This window comes from Lemur catta, chromosome 1 (assembly GCF_020740605.2).
Source record: "Lemur catta isolate mLemCat1 chromosome 1, mLemCat1.pri, whole genome shotgun sequence".
NCBI classification, from domain to species: domain Eukaryota; kingdom Metazoa; phylum Chordata; class Mammalia; order Primates; family Lemuridae; genus Lemur; species Lemur catta.
This window is the reverse complement of record NC_059128.1, coordinates 240,560,103-240,579,368: the sequence shown is the minus strand read 5'-3', so window position 1 is coordinate 240,579,368 and position 19,266 is coordinate 240,560,103. Positions and strand designations below refer to the sequence as shown.

The 19,266-nt window shown below is 35.9% G+C and overlaps 1 protein-coding gene across 4 annotated transcripts in view; it reads right to left on the bottom strand.

Moving 5' to 3' along the window:
* SENP7 (SUMO specific peptidase 7) overlaps positions 1–19,266 on the bottom strand; it is a 130,748-nt gene that overhangs the window by 15,488 nt on the left and 95,994 nt on the right. For all 4 annotated transcript variants that reach the window (XM_045540385.1, XM_045540387.1, XM_045540388.1 and 1 more), the window contains 5 exons: positions 12,490–12,523; positions 8,949–9,128; positions 7,067–7,323; positions 5,277–5,410; positions 975–1,091 (listed from right to left, as the gene is read on the bottom strand). In XM_045540385.1, the coding sequence (XP_045396341.1) occupies positions 975–1,091; positions 5,277–5,410; positions 7,067–7,323; positions 8,949–9,128; positions 12,490–12,523 (722 nt within the window). The remainder of the gene's footprint in view (positions 1–974; positions 1,092–5,276; positions 5,411–7,066; positions 7,324–8,948; positions 9,129–12,489; positions 12,524–19,266) is intronic.

The following is a 19,266-nucleotide window of genomic DNA, read 5'->3' as shown; positions in this document are numbered from 1 at the left end:
ACTCCGAGTCACTGGAATAAAGATAATATTATTAGTAATTAGGTAAGATGATATAACAGTAAGTTTGGTTTGAGAGAGATCTGTGAAATAATTAGAAAATATTTCAATCAAGTATTGGAAATTTAGGTCTAGGGATACAGTACAAAATGAGGGCCAGAAACAAATTTCCTCTGCATAAAAGTTTTAAAAGCTTTTATATCTATTCCTTCATCTTTGGCAATACAAAAGTTAAAAAAAAAATTTAAAGGAATAGTGATATGGGTTTTTAAAATGACAGTTAACTTTCATGGTGCTTAAAGATACAACAGACAACTGCATAGAACTGCTTCTTTTTGGTTCCCCCCAAGTGATCTATAATTGTAATTATACAAAATGATTTGTACAATAATATAGTAGTTAAAGAAGTATAAATCAAAAACCAACAAACAGGCAGGGCACAGTGGCTCATGCCTGTAATCCCAGCACTCTGGGAGGCTGAGGTAGGAAGATCACTTGAGGTCAGGAGTTCGAGACCAGCCTGAGCAAGAGTGCCCCTGCCTCTACAAAAAATAGAAAAATTAGCCAGGCATGGTAGCACGTGCCTATAATCCCAGATAACGGAAGGCTGAATCTCTTGAGCCCAGGAGTTTCAGGTTGCAGCGAGCTATAATGATGCAACTGCACTGTACCCAGGCAACAGAGTGAGACTCTGTCTTAAAAAAAAAAACAAAAAAACCAACAAACAAAAACAAAATCAAACAAAAAGGCAGTAGCTCTCTTTAAGTATATATTAATAGTATCTATGAGAAGTAAAAGAATGAAACTGATTTAGTAAATTCTAGAAAACCTTGATAGGCAAATATTTTCCAGATCTGAAATCTTGGCAGGTTATTTTTTGCTGGAGTTAAAATAACTCAGAGATAAAAACATTTATGTTAAGTTTCTCAGTAAAACCTGTAAAACAAATGAGAAGAACCATTTATCATTGTACTTACTTAAGGTAAAAATCAATGATTACATCATTAAGAAACTCTCCTTCTTCTAAACACTCCAGATCTTCATTAGTTACTCCTAATCCCCCCTTGGTAGGTGGTGGAGGATATACAATTAACCTTAAAATGTAAAAATAAAGTTAAAAATATTGGTATGGAAAATTCTAGATATCTAAGAGATTTCTTATATGAAACAATAACTGGGCAGTAGTATTCTACAACTAAAATCTGTAGGTTGAAAGTATTTGACAGGACACAAACAATTATATTTTCCTTCCTTTATTTTCACAAGCTATTAATGATATTCTCATTAAGTATCATCTTTTCCTTTCCACTTCTTCCCATGTTGGTTAGTCCCAATAGACTACTATCTCAATATTAGTTTCAATATTTGTCTAATCAATAGGTTTTATATCACAATCAGTTATAATACCATTGAAGATGTCTCTCTTCTGCACGATTTTTAACTTTCAGCAGTTGATGTAATAAAACAGATTTTCCTATACTTTAATTTGTAATTCTAGGTTTGAATCCTCAAGACTAGTCCCTTTCCATTCAGAAAAGCCTGCAGTCAAAAACTATGCTCTCCTCCTGGTGTCTGGTCTAAACCAGCAACTAGGCAATAAAGAAAAAACATGGGAGCTTGGGAAGCAAGTTTAAGAAAATGCTTGCAATGTAAGACTTAAGAGAACATAAAGGAAATGAAAAATTAGATCACAATTAGAAAGTAGTAGAGAACAGGTGACAACAAAGCAGGCATCTTTCTTCTGGCAGTCTCTTAAAGCTTAGAAATAAGACTGAAAGGGCGGCCTTGTTGAAATAACAAGAAAATATCTAATCCTGCAATTTCCTAATAACAACTAAAGATCAATCATGAGCTCTTTCCCTGCTCTCTGCTCTCTCTCCCTAGTAGAGGAGCTAACAGGCACCCTGCATGGCTGTATTCTCACAACATCTAAAAGGAGCCCAACAGACAAAAAGGAAGTGTAAATCTTTTTTTTTTACATTCACCAGCTCACTACCCTTTTAGAATTTCCTGAGGAGTCCTGAGTGGACATCAGGGGGACCAACTCCAAGTCTTAGTTTCCTGCCCAAAACCATATCTCAGGAGCAAAGTCACATCCCCTGCAATAAACCTGACTACATTTCAGAGATAATCAAGTCTCTAGGAGCAGAGAAAGTAAGAAAGATGGACAACCTGATGTCTCACAGCTGCCTCCTGCTAATTACTCCGCAACAGCTTGTGTCAATATTATCATCTTGCCTCCAAGAAGAAAGAAAGGAGCGAATGCAACAGTTTCTCACAGAAATCACTATTTTTTTTTTCCTTTCTCTTTGTCCCCATGAAATCAGCAAGCCACCTGGCTTCAGTGCTGGCATCCCCCTTCTCTTTCTTCAGGATACCATGCCATCACCCTGCTCTCGCTCTCCTCTCTCTCTCTTATTCTCTCATTCTCTCTCTCCTTCTAAGAAGATAAACATCTTTACAAACGTATATGTATATATCCTAATCTCTGCAGGAGAAATTTTTCTCCACCTGCGCCATGAATACCTACTAAGTTTTCCACCCTAACAAAGACCAGTGTGAATTCCTGGCTATAATCTTGGAATAGACAGGGTGGTACTCAATGAGCAAATGTAGTCAATAATAAAGGTATAATATGTACTTCTTGAAAGGGATGGCCTTGCTGAAATAACAGGAAAATACCTAATCCAGCCATTTCCTAATAATACCTAAAGATCAATCATGAGCTCTCTCCCTGCTCTCTGCTTTCTCTCCCTAGCTGACTAGCTGACAGGCACCTTGCAGGGACTCAGTTTTCACAACATCTGAAAAGAGCATAAACACACAGAAAGGAAATGTAAATCTCTCACTTTAAAACTGCTTTTGAGAATTTGTTTTACAGCCTTGGGGAGTTCCTGAATTGTCAAGCAGGAGGTGTCTGCTACAGGCCTCAGTCTCTGTTCCAGGGGCAGAATCAATGACCAGACCACAATCATCAGTGATAAACCTGTGGCTTGTTATCAGCCTGCTGCTAAGAAAAGGAGTGGATGCAGTGTTCACAGTACGCACCATCTTTTCACAATTCCTAAAAAAAAGCCTGATATCTGATTCTCTCTTCCAAGACACTTTTCCTCTTCCTTCCTTTCACTGTGTTGGCCCTTTTCCACTTGGGAAAAGTAAAATAAATGTCTTCTTTCTATCCTAAACTTTGTTTGGAGAAATCTTTTCAAAATCTGCCTGTACTAGCTCTGCACCAGCACTCCACCCTAACACTTCTTGCCCCAGAATGGTTCAAGAAAAGAAGAATCATCCACATTGATTTAATCGTGGTACCATGGCACCTAAATCAAATAAGAAAACCAAATATTTTAAATGATAATTCTTAGGTTTGTTCCAGGTGGGAACCTGAAAAGTATGTATAGGACAGAACGTGGTTAATGGAAAACTTAGGCTTGTAAAACAATAGCCTCAAGAGTCTGTAGAGTCCTGGACATAAATCTGACAGCTGCAGCCAGCATTCCTTCCCCGTACCCCACCCCCACTGGGATGAAGTTTATCCTTCCCTATCTCTCCTGATAAGGACAACTCTGGAGCTGAAGGATGGATGTGACTGGGGCAGGGGTCCTAGGAACTGGTTGTTTGAAAAAGAATTTATTACAAGTGGCTGTTCTGGCCCACTTACTTACTCCCCCCGGAGAAAGCCTCTATAAAACCCAAGGCTTTCCCCTCCCTCAGTGTGGATGCTTTTTCACCTCCACCCACCTGCACCCAGATGCTCAGCATTTTGCTACACATGAGGTTTCATATGTCTCTCTCTCTTGGCTCGGGACCTAACAATAATATGATAGTTTCTTTCTTATTGGCTATTTTCCTATCCTGTGCTTTCAATTGTCTTTTTAAAAAAAAACAGAGAAGAATCACATGGAGGTATAGAAATCATCCTCAAATGCACAGACTCTATATTCTGCCTTACCACCATGAGAGGAAATATAAATGACAAAATACAAACAAAGAGGAAACTTCTAAAAGAGAACTTGTAATCAACTCCAAAGTACCTTAAATTGTATGTATATGCATAGAAAATGATGGTTTACAGCCTACAATGCTAATTGCTGTTATCCCTTAATGGTTGGAGGGTTAAGTGTTTCTCCCTTTATGCTTTTTCTGTATTTTCAACAATGAACTTTTATTATTTTGAAAATCCATTAAAAAGTAAATGTAATATAAAAATTGCAATATAGCCAATGAAAAAAGTTCACATCCAAAGGCTACAGAAACTGAATACATCTGAATTAGCTTCCACTCCGTTCCAAAACCCCAGAGTACAGAGCATAAATACCAGGCTGTAGTTTGATTCTCCTAATTTAAGGAATTAGATTTAAGTTCCCTCTTTATGAGAGGGTAATTTTTAGCATCATTGAGTTGATGAGGAAATGAGATAAAAATCAGGAAATCATATTCATTACATATGTGAAATACAAAAACAAATTAACAAAGCAATATATATATATATATATACACACGTGTGTGTGTGTGTGTGTGTGTGTGTGTGTGTATAGCAAGTTCACAAGGCCTCAGGAAAAGAATATGTTCTGTATGTGAAGTTAATCATATGGCACTGTGATCATATTTTGTATATTCAAGTACAGAAGAAACTGTAGGTTTAGTGGTCATGCATGGGTACAGAAGATGAATGGTAATAAAAAATTGAAATGTGGCAAACTATCACACACATTGTGTTAAAAAATGGGTAAATATAATGACCATATACTATAAAGAAGGATAAGGAAGAAAACTATTTTGATGTTCAGGTTTAAATACTAAACACAAAAATATATCAAATTCTGTGTCTACAGTAATTTCTGAACTATATACAAGTGCACTGCAAATAAATGAGCTTTTTAAAAAAAATTTTTTAAGTACCTTAAGTTAAGGCATACTTTAGTAAGCAATTTCATTTTTTCTATCATATATATTCAGATACTGAACATATAATCTTCAAAAGAATACACTGCTATTCAAATATCTTCAATAAATACTTTAGTCTTACCAAATATAGTATTTTGGCTGACATTTCTGTCTTACTGACATAAAACTAAATAAAATGGCACCTATTATTTTCTTAATAAAATTTTTAACTTCCTCATAAATTTAAAAAACAAAAATTATTTCCATTATTAACCATCAACATGAAAGTAAAACTCAAAACATTTCAAAAGATAACCTACTTAAAAGCAGAAACATAAATAAAAACTACTAATATGCCACCTATTACAAACAGAATATGACACAGTACATACTTTTGAACAGGTCCAGTGTGCCTGATTTCTCGCCATTCTTCATCTGAATTAGATGTAATAGAAAATGAGTAGCAACCACTACTTTGTTTCTGCAGGAAGGTGTAGGTAGGTTTCGCTGCATCTGTATTTGAGGGCTGACAGAACGTGGCAAGGAAAAAGATCTCCTTATAAATACATAAATACAAACATATTAATTTTCAAGAGAACAAAGTCAAAACCTAGACTTGTAAGAGAAAATGTAACTAAAAGAAATTCCTATAAATGAGTTATACCTACATTTTTGGAATTCCTATACAGATATAACCAAGACAAAAATAATACTTGTCATCAAAAGATACTATATAAACAATGGTCAAAATTTAAGTTGAAGTGCTACTTCCAGATATGGGCTCTATAATTAAAGAATTTGACAATTCTGCAGTTCAAAATAATTAAAACAAGTGACAAATAGCAGGAAAAAGTAAAATTTAAAATTAAGAGAGGTTGAGTTTATAATAACATAAATTGATATTCTATTATTAAACAAAAAGTAATACACAAATTTATATATACAATATAATTAGCATGTAAAATTTTACAACATTATACATAAAGATAGTGGTGAAGTCTTATGTCTTCTCTTACACTAATGTTGCTTTCTACAGGCCTTCTGAATAACAGATTAGCCCCATACCAAACCTGTGTGAGTACGTGTGTGTGCACGTGTGTGTGCGTACACATGCTACTTAATAAACACTTTTCTCTCTAGAAGTATTTGGCAGAGATATACAAACTACATGTATATTACCAACCTCCTATAAAAATAAACATAGCATTTTTAAACTTACTATTGTTTTCAAGATAATTTTAGACTAATAGAAGAGTTGCAAAAGACAAACCTCACCCAGATTCCCCTAATTTTATCATACATAACCATACTACAATTATCAAAACTAACAAATTAACATTGGTATAATACTATTAACTAAACTATAGACTTTAATCTGATTTCATTAGTTTTTCCACTAATATCCTTCTTCTGTTTCAGGATCTTACAATTCCTCAGTCTTTCCTTGTCTTTCACAACTTCTGAAGAATACTGGTCTGTTATTTTGCAAGTGGGTTTGTCTCATTCTTCTCATGACTAGATTGAGGTTATACATTATCAGGAGGAATACCACAGAAGAGATGTACCCTTCTCAGTGCAAGATATGAGGGGGTACATCATGTCGATACATCTTATTACTTGTGATGTTAATTTTGATCACTTGGTTAAAGTGATGTCTGCCAGGTTTCTCTGCTGCAAAGTTACTACTTTTCTTTTTGTAGTTAATAAATATTTTGGGCTAGAGACTTTGAGATTATGCACACATATCTTCTTTCTCCTTACATTTTCACCCATTTAATTTGTCATCCATCAGTGGAGTTTGTCTGCAACAATCATAAATACAGTATCCTAGTGGTGGTTTTATATTTCTCTTATTCCTTTTACTCTATTAATTGGATTCTTTTCTAAGAAATAATTGTCCCTTATCCAGCATTTATTATTTATTAATTCATTCATTAACTCAGTTATGAATTTCTATCAGTATAGACTCATACACATTTATTTTATTCTTTGGTAATAATCCCATTCTATAATTATTGATGTTATTGAACAAACTGTTCCAGTTTTGACTCGGGGAGTTATTTCAGGTTAGTTCCTATGCCTTTTTAACAAAACATAACATTTTGAAATCAGCCTAATATCAATGAAAGAATTTTTACTGAACCTCCTCACCCCTTGCTAATTATATTAATCATATGCTAACCTGAGGTATTGATTTCATCTTCATTTCTTCAGCAGCAGGAAAAGAACAAGCTGAAGCACAGTAATAATGAATAAAAGAACTTTCTTTTGAAGAGAGGTTCTGAAACAAAGGAAGTGCCTGAACCCAAGACAATGGATAAGAAAGTTCTAATTCTCCATTGGTTGTACTTATTTCCATCATAATATCTTTCAATTTCAATTCTTCTCTTTGTGAAATAGGATTGTGTAGCTCAAGGAAAATGAATTCACTGAATTTTGCTATAAAAGAAAAAAATTTTTTTATCAATAGTATTTTTCAAGAGGATTATAAGTAAAATAATTTAATTATTAATAACAGTAAGGTTGGTATATAACTCAAAGTATTTTGTATGTTAGGTTAAAATCCAGGCAAATTAAAACCCCAAAATAGGCCATTAATAACCTATGACTAAAACTCACAATTTTTAGACTCCTGTTCCACTGCACTAAAATGGCAACTCCACAATGATATTGACTGCTATTATCTCCAATTCCCGGCATCTAGTAAGTGCTAGTAAACATTTGTTAAGTAATGTATAAATGAATAAATGAATGAATTATAATTAATCAATTATTTTTCTCTAGCCTTCTCCATTGATCAAATCTATCAACTAAGAAAGTATTCCAATTAAACACCTTGTACATTTTCTTTCCTAAACCATTTCAATGTTGGTCTCAAAAGACATTCTCTCCCCCCAATAATGATTATAAATGGCTCTTTATATCTTCTCCAACTTCTTTGCTATTTTTTTTAATCATAAATTTTCCTATTGGAAATAATTAGGATAGGAAAATAACTAATTTTAAAAGTATAAAATTTAATTCATTACTTAACATTTTTAATGTGCAAGATAGTAGCAGGAGGAAGGCAGAGAGCAAAGAGGTGAGAAAGGGCCAGGCATACTGGCTCATGCCTGAAATCCTAGCACTTTGGGAGGGTGAGGCAGGAGGATGGCTTGAGGCCAGGAATTCGATACCACTCTGAGCAAGAGAGAGACCAGCCTGCACAAGAGCAAGACCCCAATTCTACCAAACATGGAAAAATCAGCCAGGTGTGGTGGCATGTGCCTATACTTCCAGTTACATGGGACTAAGGCAGGAGGACAGCTTGAGCCCAGGAGTTTGAGATTGCAGTGAGCTATGATGACACTGCTGCACTCTAGCCCAAGTGACAGAGCAAGACCTTGTCTCAAAAAAGAAAAAAAAAGAGGTGAGAAAAAAACCTTACTAATTTGATTTACCCAATTCTAAACCAAATTCTTTTAGGATTTGGAAATTAAACAAAATCGGGAAATACCTACTAAATAAGATGCATATTTAGTAGGTAAGTGTTATGGACATATACACAAAATTATTCAACCCAGTCTTAGACTAATGATATATAAGTAAACTGGATTTTATTTTTTTAGAAACTAAAAAAAATGTTGAAAGTAAAGAGTTCTGTATTTTATTTAATTTTGTTAGTAATTAACTCTGTCATAGTTCACTATGAAACAATGGCAAGAAACTTATAAGAAAGGTAGTCAAGGATGACAACTGACTAAAAGATAAGGCGTTCCTTTTTTTTTACAGTATAGAAACTGTTTATTTTCAAAGTAAACAACATTTAAGATTTTTTTAAAGATATTCTTTTTATTTTAGAAGATAATTTCACTTGGGTGAATAAAATTATCAGGAGAAATTATGTGAACAAATAAAATAATTTATCTTACATAATATTAAGGGATAAAATTTTTCTAATTCAATGAAATTAATTTCAATTTACTGAAATAATTACATTGTACTTAAATTATTATAGAAGAAAACTATTTTATTTATAGGACTTATCAGGTTTTTCTGAAATTCAGAAATCATTTTATACTTACATTGTTGGCTTAATGTAGAGTTTTCTAACTGGGCCTGAATTTCTTGAAGATAATTTGAAGAGACCCAGAGGAAAAGGATAGCATGACTCCTTTTACTGTGATCATCATCCATACTTTTCCATAACCCAAACCTCTTTAAATGTGTGGTATCCACTAGCAATGAAACCTCATTCAGGGACACTGAAACAAAAGATAACAATTTAAAAATTAATCTATTTAACAACACAGCACTTAAACACTATATTATACTTCTTAATACATTATATCTTTTAAAAAAGAATTATATGCAAAGTTTTTCAAAAATATATTTCCTGTGTACTTCACTAAACTTAGCTAAGATACCCAAAGCAGTATTATTAGAGTAAAAAAAAAAAAATCACATTACAATTAGGAAGGGCTAAATAATTATTAATAAATGATAATTAGATATTTAGTCTCTCATACTATATGATTTCAGTTATATCCAGAAAAGATAAATTTGAGATTAAATATCCATAGTATAAAAACCTTGTGCAGAGAGATTTCTCACTAGGAATTTTGAAATCATTAGCAAAAAGAAAAAAAAGTCTACCAAGGCAGAAAATTAAGCACAGTATAACTTTGAAAATTATATATTTCCATTTTTTCTATCTTGATCAATACTATAAACCAAGACTCCAAATGCTATCATAAGCCAATTTCTGCCCATCTTTCTTCTCCCAAAACATCTGCATTCCACTATACAGATAAGCTACTGTCAAAAGATTCTCAGTAATAATATGAGGTTCTAAATGGTTTAAGAAGACATTCTTTTAAAATTCTTACAGGTTTTATTTCTCAAAATTCCTGGGTAATTATTCTAAAGTATTAGTCCTTCTCCCTCTTAGTGTGAGCTAAAGGAATCTCCTCTGAGAATGACTTTTTTCTTTTCAATTCAAAGAAACAGGAAACTGGTTTAAAGAAGTCCTGAAGGTCATCTAGTTCAACTTGAAGAAAGCAAGCAGCTACACCAGGAATGCAAATATCAGTTAAGTATAGGCCCAAGATAGGTGCCTATTTGAAATAAATCTCTTAGTACTCCTCCCTGCATTATCTCCTGGCACTTTGCTATTCAAAGTAGGGTCCTTAGCCTGTGTCATTGGCATTACCTGGAAGTTTGTTAGAAAGGCAGAGTATCAGGCCCCACCCTGAATCTACTGAATTAGAATCTCAATGTAACAGTCCACTTCTACCCCTAGGATTCATATGAACATTAAAGTATGAAAATCATCTTACATTAAGTATTCAAATACTTAATTAACCAGTCATCTTAACGTTCCCAAGCCAGCCATTCTATTCTTCATACTTTAACTTTTCCAATCTGAAAACTGTCAGTAAAACTAGCAGCAAAAACAAGCATATCAAATTAAAATGGGGTGAGAATCCTCAGAAAACTCTGCTCAGCATTTCCTCCTCATGCAGCTCACAGCCCCATAGGTGCATATGATACTATTTCTGTGAAATCTACTCAACTACTACCAATCTAATTGTTCCAGGCTTTTAGAATCGAAGGCTAAATTTTCTTTAGAAAGACTGATACAAAGTTCCTCTTCTGAAAAAAAAAAGGGGGGGATTTAATACCATCATGAGAAAAATTTACACCTCATTACCAAATTTTCCCCCAATATGTGGTCAATTCTGTTACAGGGATACAGCATAGACACTGAAAGCAGGAACTGCCTACCCACTTTTCTATTCCTTCTTCTTCCTTAATAATAGAACCCTAATTTTATTGAGAGAAGCAAGATACTCAGCTTTTAAGAAGAACTCTGTTTCCTAGCTTCCTTTGCAAATAGATGAGTGGTCATATGACTAGTTAGTTAATAAAACCTAAGTTGAAGAAGTCAGGTGGCATGCACATCCAAGAAGTCTCCTCAAAAGGGCAAGAGATAGGTAGCATGTGTTCTTGCCACCATTTTCCCCTTCCTCCTCCCTATGCCTGAAATGCTAACATGATAACGGAGTATGAGCAGCCACAATGCCATGACATAAACTTGAGGATGCAAGTTATGTGTTAGGGATGACAGAGTAGAAAACTAAAAGAGTCTGGGCCCCTGATGACCAAGGAAACACCCTACCAGTTCAGCCTGCCTCTGGATTTCTTCTATGTGAAGGAAAAATAAACTATTTTCTTTAAGTCATTGTTACTAACAGCCAAACATAATTAATAGCTAATATAAATTTGAAAAATCAATATTTTCCCTCAGTTGCATGTAAAAAGAATAAACATTTAGACCTCTAGGTTCCAATCTATAAAACCTTTTATATGCATGCCTTGCTTTAAAAACATTTTGCACATGGAAATATGGACAGGATTTGGGGAAGAAGACTAATATTGTCTTCTTCCATGATGAAACTGTAAGCCTATTATCACTGAAAAGACTATTTTTCCAAAATTTGTAATTAAAATTGCCTTTTAAAAATCATATGTGATAAAAAATCACAAATAAGCAACATTTGAAAAAAAGTACAAACATTAACTATGAAAACCTAAAATATTATTTTTGACATCTATATCACAAGAATTTGAGAGGTAGCTCTCTCTGTTACCCAGGTCTTTAACTATAAATTATAGCATTATCTTTTCTGAAATTATTCCTTTTAAAATCATGTCTTTTTTTTTGTTTCTTCTAAAAAGCTAATATTATATTATTTCTTAATAATTTATTAATATTTACTAGTTAGGACTATCAATATACTTATTCTGTGCTTTATATGGTTTTACCTAAAGTGGCAATCTAATTATTAATCATTATCATAACTTAGTTTTGGATTCTGTACATGAGGTATCTGGGGAATCCAATTAAACTCACTTTGATCATATCTGCAATCTTCGAACAAAAGCTTCCTCTTCTCTAGTTCATAGCTAAAGTGCTACTTGTGCGTTTTTCTTCCTTGTTCTTTTTATAATCCATTATCTAAAGAGATTATTGCTTATTATTTGTTTTCTTAGTATCATTATTTATTCTGGAAGATTTTTAGTTGAAGAAAGAATAAAAAAAAGGTCTGAGTCTTGTGTAAATTGCACGTACATTTTCCAATCTACTTTGCCTTACTCAGATAAGAAATGATATAAAAACCTCTCTTAGCCTCTACGTTAAAATATTTTATGTGTTTGTGTGGAATATTAAACATTTTTCTTATGCTTCTTTCCTTATAGTTCCTATTTTCATCCATTTTTATATATACCAAAATATTCTTGCTATGTTTCAAAACTTTATTTCTGTTAATCCAAAGAAATCACAATGAGTCCTTTAAAATTGTTTGAGTTAAGAGTGATTCACAACACAACATTCTATTATAAACATTTTATTCTATTATAAAACATTTTAACTCCCTTTGGAGCTGCTAAAAAATGTTAAGTTAAGGTGAAACATTATTAAACTTAGTTTTACTTCAATTCTAAACTGAAAAAAAGTTATGGAAAACTGGTTGCAAAAGGATTTCAGAATTTTTGCTGACCAATTATTTTACACTCAAAATTACAATGAAAGGGCAAGGTCATAATAGAATGATAACTTACCTTGAAATGGGATCTTAACATACTTTGTTGTAAACTAAAGAAAAAAAATCAAAAAGCAAAAAATGAGTTACCACTCAAAATGTATTACTATTCAAATTTTTACTTTATTTTTCAAACCATAAGCACATATTCAAAGTCTACACTAAAAGTGCTCAAGCCCTTTTATCAATAAATCAAGAAAATGTTTCACTATAAAGAGTCAGTTTTATGGAAGTTTAAGAACCCCATGCAGTTAATTTCTCTATACGCTCATTATAAAAACCAGTAAGACTTTAATATATTTTTTAAAAATGTTTCCTGCAAATTTAAAGAAAAAAAAAGACAAAGCCTGGTGTGTATATAGCTGTTGTGAAAAGGGAAAAAAAAAAAAGACAAAGTTAAAACTGCCAAGAGACCCATAAGTAACAGTGACTCTGGTAAATATACCACAAAACAGTTTCATTCTTGGCTTTGCTGACTCAGCAGCACATGACCATTTTCTCAGGGATGAACTTAAACTAACCAAACTCACAAAAGACTACAGAAGAAACCAAAATACCAATGTGCTATATTGTTTATAATGAGAAATTAAAACTGTCAAAAGACTTAACTTGTGGCCCACCTGGTATGCACATTCTGTTTCTGTAGAAAAACTACTAATTATGATTAAAAAGGTCGCTTTTACCACGTGAAAGAAGGACTAGAAAAATCAGTTGTTTAATGTGAAATGGCTATAAAAGATCCAAATTCACAACAGAGATGGACTTGTCAAAATGAATAACATAAATTAAGTCCCTAAGCCAGTCATCTCTCCTGGATGACTTTTGGATGGGCACCACCAACTCTTTCATCCCTAATATTCATCTTTTTTTGTTTCATGTTATGAACTCCCTCCTGACTGAGGCTTTTGCTCTTTCTGCTCCTTCTATCCTAGGAAATTTATTTTCTCTAGGTATCTTTCATATATATTTGACCTCCTTAAGTCTCGCTTTTGTAATAAAGTCTCAAGAGTTGTGGAGTACCTGTCTAAATCTTGCATTGTACAATCTAAAACAGACTTATGCTTTGATGTTTGTTTTCCCATTAATGTCAAATGGATCTGTGCCTATTTATTTTTTGTTTTCTCTTTTGATCAATATAATTACAAATAAATAAGTGTATTTTAATAAATGAATCGATCATATCAGAGGTATAGTCTGAGAGCACAAAACAAAATCAAAACTGTCTTAGTACATATCAGTAGAAAACACTGTTCAGTGAAATCACAGGTTTATTATGACTCCATTTATTTTTCCAATTTAAAAATTATTTCATATTGTGCTTTCACAAATATACCACTCATATTCTACAAGGTAAGTCAGCAAAATGTGAGGCAATAGGGCATATTAACTGATCTTGGAGTTAAAATTCTGCTCTATCTGTACTACTTATACAATTAGTAAGTAGGTAAAGTCAGGTGACTTACAGAACCTCTCTCAGCTTTAGTAAGACCCTTAATCAAGGGTAACTATTATCATTAGACACTAGCAGCTGATTAATAATATTACTGGCCTGGTGCGGGTGGCTAACGCCTGTAATCCTAGCACTTTGGGAGGCCGAGGCGGGCAGATTGTTCAAGCTCAGGAGTTCGAGACCCCGTCTCTACTAAAAATAGAAAGAAATTATATGGACAACTAAAAATATATATAGAAAAAATTAGCTGGGCATGGTGGTACGCGCCTGTAGTCCCATCCAGTTGGGAGGCTGAGGCAGGAGGATCGCTTGAGCCCAGGTGTTTGAGGTTGCTGTGAGCTAGGCTGCGCCACGGCACTCCAGCCTGGGCAACAGAGTGAGACTCTGTCTCAAAAATAAATAAATAAATAAACAAACTAGTAACATTCTTTCTTTCTTTTTTTTTTGAGACAGAGTCTCACTCTGTTGCCCAGGCTGGAGTGCCGTGGCGCAGCCTAGCTCACAGCAACCTCAAACACCTGGGCTCAAGCGATCCTCCTGCCTCAGCCTCCCAACTGGATGGGACTACAGGCGCGTACCACCATGCCCAGCTAATTTTTTCAGTTTTTAATAGAGATGGGGTTCTCACTCTTGCTCAGGCTGGTCCCGAACTCCTGAGCTCAAGCAATCCTCCCGCCTCGGCCTCCCAGAGTGCTAGGATTACAGGCGTAAGCCACTGCACCTGGCCTACCTAGTTTAAATTAATCAAATACACCTTATTATTCTGTTACTATCACATGACTGCCATCTATATTTAATGTATATTTTTCCTTTCCAAATTCTGGCGTGTATCACCAGGTCTTTGATATCACAAAATACATCTTGGCAAATGTAAATAACTAGTCCTAGATATAAGAGGTATTTGCTTTTCAGAGTTTATACAGCCATTACTACAAAATTATGAAGTAGAAGTAGCGCATTTATATGTCCATAGCCTCTACTCTCATTCCGCCCCCCACCCCAAGTACTCTGATCCTACCAAACTTTTCTACTTAGAAAGGATCTGGTATTCATTTACACCTTTGAAGGATGACTAAACCAACATGTTACCACACCAGAGTTAAAACCCTTTTCCCAGCAAAAATTTAATGTCTAGTTAAGAAAGTAAGAAAAATGTTTTTGTGTCAGTAAGGTAGACTTAGTTCTCTGAAATCATAATACATCTATTTAAAATTAAGAATAAAGTTAACCATAATAGCTATTTTATAATTTCTTAACATAGCTAGTACAGTTGTCTAAATATGGTATAAACATTTTTCCTACTATCAACAAAGATTTTATAATAAAAAAGAAAATGTTGAGGTGAGGGGCCAAGATGGCGGACTAGAAGCAGCCAGCACATGCCGCTCTCACAGAGAGGATCAAAAGCAGGTAAGTAGATATGCAACTTCAGAGGGATTGTCTGGGCTAGAGCATTGGGAATCAACAGAGAAGCAGCAAGAGGCACTGAAAGCAAAGAAGCCGGAAGTAGGGAGACCCCCTCTGCAGGCACCTGCAGGTGGGGAGCCAGCAGGCAAGAGATCCCTGGGGCACAATGATGCTCTCCTCATAGGCATTGCAACCTGAGCTGCAGGAGGGCCTCCCCCCGCCCTGTCCCCCACCCCCGCAGGTTCCCAGATTGGTGCAGAGAGCTGCCTACAGACTGGAAAGCACCTCTGCTTCCAAGAGAAGGCACAGATGGCTTTCGCTGGCTTCTGACCCCTGGGCGCTGCAGCTTGTGCAATTCTGAGAGCCCAGGTCCAGAATGCTGCATAAACCTACAGGCCTGAACCACTGCTGTTGCTTCCTCATTGCCAATGCCAGGCCAGGGAGGGAGTGGGTAGTCTGGGTGCTCCTACACACCCTGGGAACAAGTGCCATACACCACTGCTGTCACCGCTGCAGCAGGACCAGGTGGAGCAAGCACCCACGGCCACCCACACATGCTGCTGCTGCCTGGGTAGCCCCGCACAGTCACTGCCACTGCCACCACGGGGAGTCGGGCACGGAGGAGGGAGGGACGGAGGAAGAGCAAGCACCCAAAGTTACCTGTACCAGCTGCTACCGCCTGGGTAGCACTACCCAGTCACCACCCCGGCCACGGCCACTCCTGCCTCCACAGCCACCAGGGCACCTGGGCAGAGAACACGTCCACTACTGCCTGCTCCTACAGCCGCCGCCTAGATAGCCTGCTCAGCCACCATCACCTGCTGCTGCCACATGGAGACCGAGGCAGAACAAAACACCCAAGGCCCTACACAACTTCCACTACCTATGTAGCCCCACCCGGCCTCCACTGCCACAGCTGCCACCGAGGGACCCAGGCAGGAGCAAACCCCCAGGGCCACCCGCTCCACTTCCACAGCAGAGGGGGAATTGCTCTGCTCCCACTCAAGCTGTCAGCAACAACCTGGGGACCAACCCATCCCCCAACAAGAACATCCCCCATCACCTGCTTGGACTGTGACCACCACAGGGGAACAGGAAAGCACAGAAGAGCAGCAGTGTTACAGGCTCACAGTGCTTCTGCCCCTCTCCTGCCTGATCAATCTTCCTGAGTGGGATGAAAACATGCCATCCAAGGGCCTGGAAGCTGAGGGTTACATAACCTAGTCTACCACCACTGGAATCTGAACACTCTCACAAGACTCTGAGTTCCAATTGACCTGAATTGCCAGCAACAAGGTGAGTACCTACCAGCACAAGCTGAAAGGCACTGTACCTTTGCCTCCTTTACTGAGCAAAAGAGTTGCCAAAAGAGAACAGGTATACTTCAAAGCTATCTGTTTTGCACTGAGAGAAGAGATTTCGGATGTCGAGGAAAGAGCATAAGAATTCCAGCAACATGAAAAAACAAGCTGGTTTGACAACATCGAAAGGGTAACACTAGCTCTCCAGCAATGGATTCCAACCAAAAGGAAAATGTTGAAATGACAGACACGGAATTCAAAATATGGATCGTAAGTAAGATGAAGGGGATCAGTGAGAAAATTGAAAAACCAACACAAAGAAACCAAAAAAAAAAAAAAATTCAGGACATGAATGAAATATTCACTGAAGAGATGGATTAACAAAATTTCTGGAAATGAAAGAGTCATTTAGGAAATGTCAAAATACAATCAATGGAAAGTTGTAACGATAGACCAAGCAGAAGAATTTCAGAGCTTGAAGACAAGGCTTTCAAATTAACTCAGTCAGTAAAATAGGAAGAAAAGAAAATCAAGAAGAATGAATAATGTCTCTGAAAAATATGGAATTATGTAAAATGAACAAATATAAGAAACACAGGTATCCCTAAGGGAGAACAAGAGAAAGAAAACACATGGAAAACCTATTTGAAGTAAAAATGGAGGAAAATGTCCCTGGTATTGCTAGAGATTTAGACATTCAGATACAAGAAGGTAATCAAACACCTGGAAGATTCATGGCAAATTGGATATCAACAAGGCAGATAGCCGGGCGTGGTGGCTCACGCCTGTAATCCCAGCACTATGGGAGGCTGAGGCGGGCGGATCGTTTGAGATCAGGAGTTCGAGACCAGCCTGAGCAAGAGCGAGACCCCGTCTCTACTAAAAGTAGAAAGAAATGATTTGGACAGCTAAAAATATATATAGAAAAAATTAGCCGGGCATGGTGGCGCATGCCTGTAGTCCCAGCTACTCGGGAGGCTGAGGCAGTAGGATCGCTTAAACCCAGGAGTTTGAGGTTGCTGTGAGCTAGGCTGACGCCACGGCACTCACTCTAGCCCGGGCAACAGAGCGAGACTCTGTCTCAAAAAAATAAAAAATAAAAAAAAATAAAAAAAACAAGGCAGATAGTCATCAGTCTTGACAAAGTCAAAGTGAAGGAGAAAATCCTGTAAGCTGTGAGACAAAAGCAGCAAGTAACTTACAAAGGAAAACCCATCAGGCTAAGGGCAGACTTCTCAGCAGTAAGCTTACAAGCCAGATGGGACTGGGGTCCCCATTTTCAGTCTTCTCAAACAGAATAATTGCCGGCAAAGAATTTTATATCCTGAAGAACTAAGTTTCATAAATGAAGGAGGAAAGAGAGTCTTTGTCAGACATGCAAACACTAAGGGAATGTGTCACGACTAAATCTGCCCTATAAGAAATGCTTAAAAGTGTTCTATACATGGAACAATACTATTGATACCTACCAGAATAAAAACACCTGGAAGTGAAAACCCACAGCTCTTACAAAACAGTAACATAGAGGAGGAAACAAAGCAACAAGGTTACAAGCAAAATGATGACTAGGACAGTATCTCACATGTCAATACTGACATTGAATGTAAATGTTCTAAATGCCCCACTTAATAGATATAGTTTGGCTGAATGGATTAAAAAAAAAACACAACCCAAATATATGCTATCTCCAAGAAATCCATTTAACTCACAAAGATTCTCATAGACTACAGGGAAAGGGATCAGAAAAAAAAATATTCAATACAAATAGAAACCAAAAGCAAGTAGCTATTCTTTTATGAGATTAAATATACTTTAAATCAACAATAGCAAAAAAAAAAAGACAAAAATGGTCATTATATGATAAAAGGCTCGATTCAACAAGAAGATATAACAATCCTAAATACATATTTACCTAAGACAGGAGCCCCCAGATTCACAAAACAAATTCCACTAGATCTCAGGAAACAAAGAAACAGCAACATCATAATAGATAAGGACTTCAGCACTCCCCTGAGAGAAGCAGACAGATCACTGAGGCAGAAAATCGACAAAGAAATAAGGGACTTAAAAGGGACTACAGAACAAATGGATATAAAAGATATTTATAGAATACTCTACCCCCAAATTAAAGAATATACATTTTTCTCATCAGCACATGGGATATTTTCCAAGATAGATCATACGTCAGGCCACAAAATAACTCTCAGCACTTTTAGAGAAATTGAAATCCCTATGCCATGTATCTTCTTAGACCACAGTGGAATAAAACCAGAAATCAACTCCAAGAGGAACGCTCAAAATTACACAAATACATGGAAATTAAACAACCTGCTGCTGAACAATCCTTGGGTCAATGATGAAAGCAAGATGAAAATAAAAAAAATTTTTGAATTGAATGACTAACACAACACAAGCTTCCAAAATTTCTGGAAGACAGAAAAAGTTGTGCTAAAAGGGAAGTTCACAGAACTAAATGCCTATATTAAAAAGACATAAATATCACAAATTAATGACCTAAGGTTACACATCAAGGAACTAGAAAAAGAAGAATAAAACAAACCAAAGCCAGCAGAAGAATATAAATAACAAAGTTCAGAGAAGAACATATGAAATAGAAACTAAAAAAAATATATAAAAG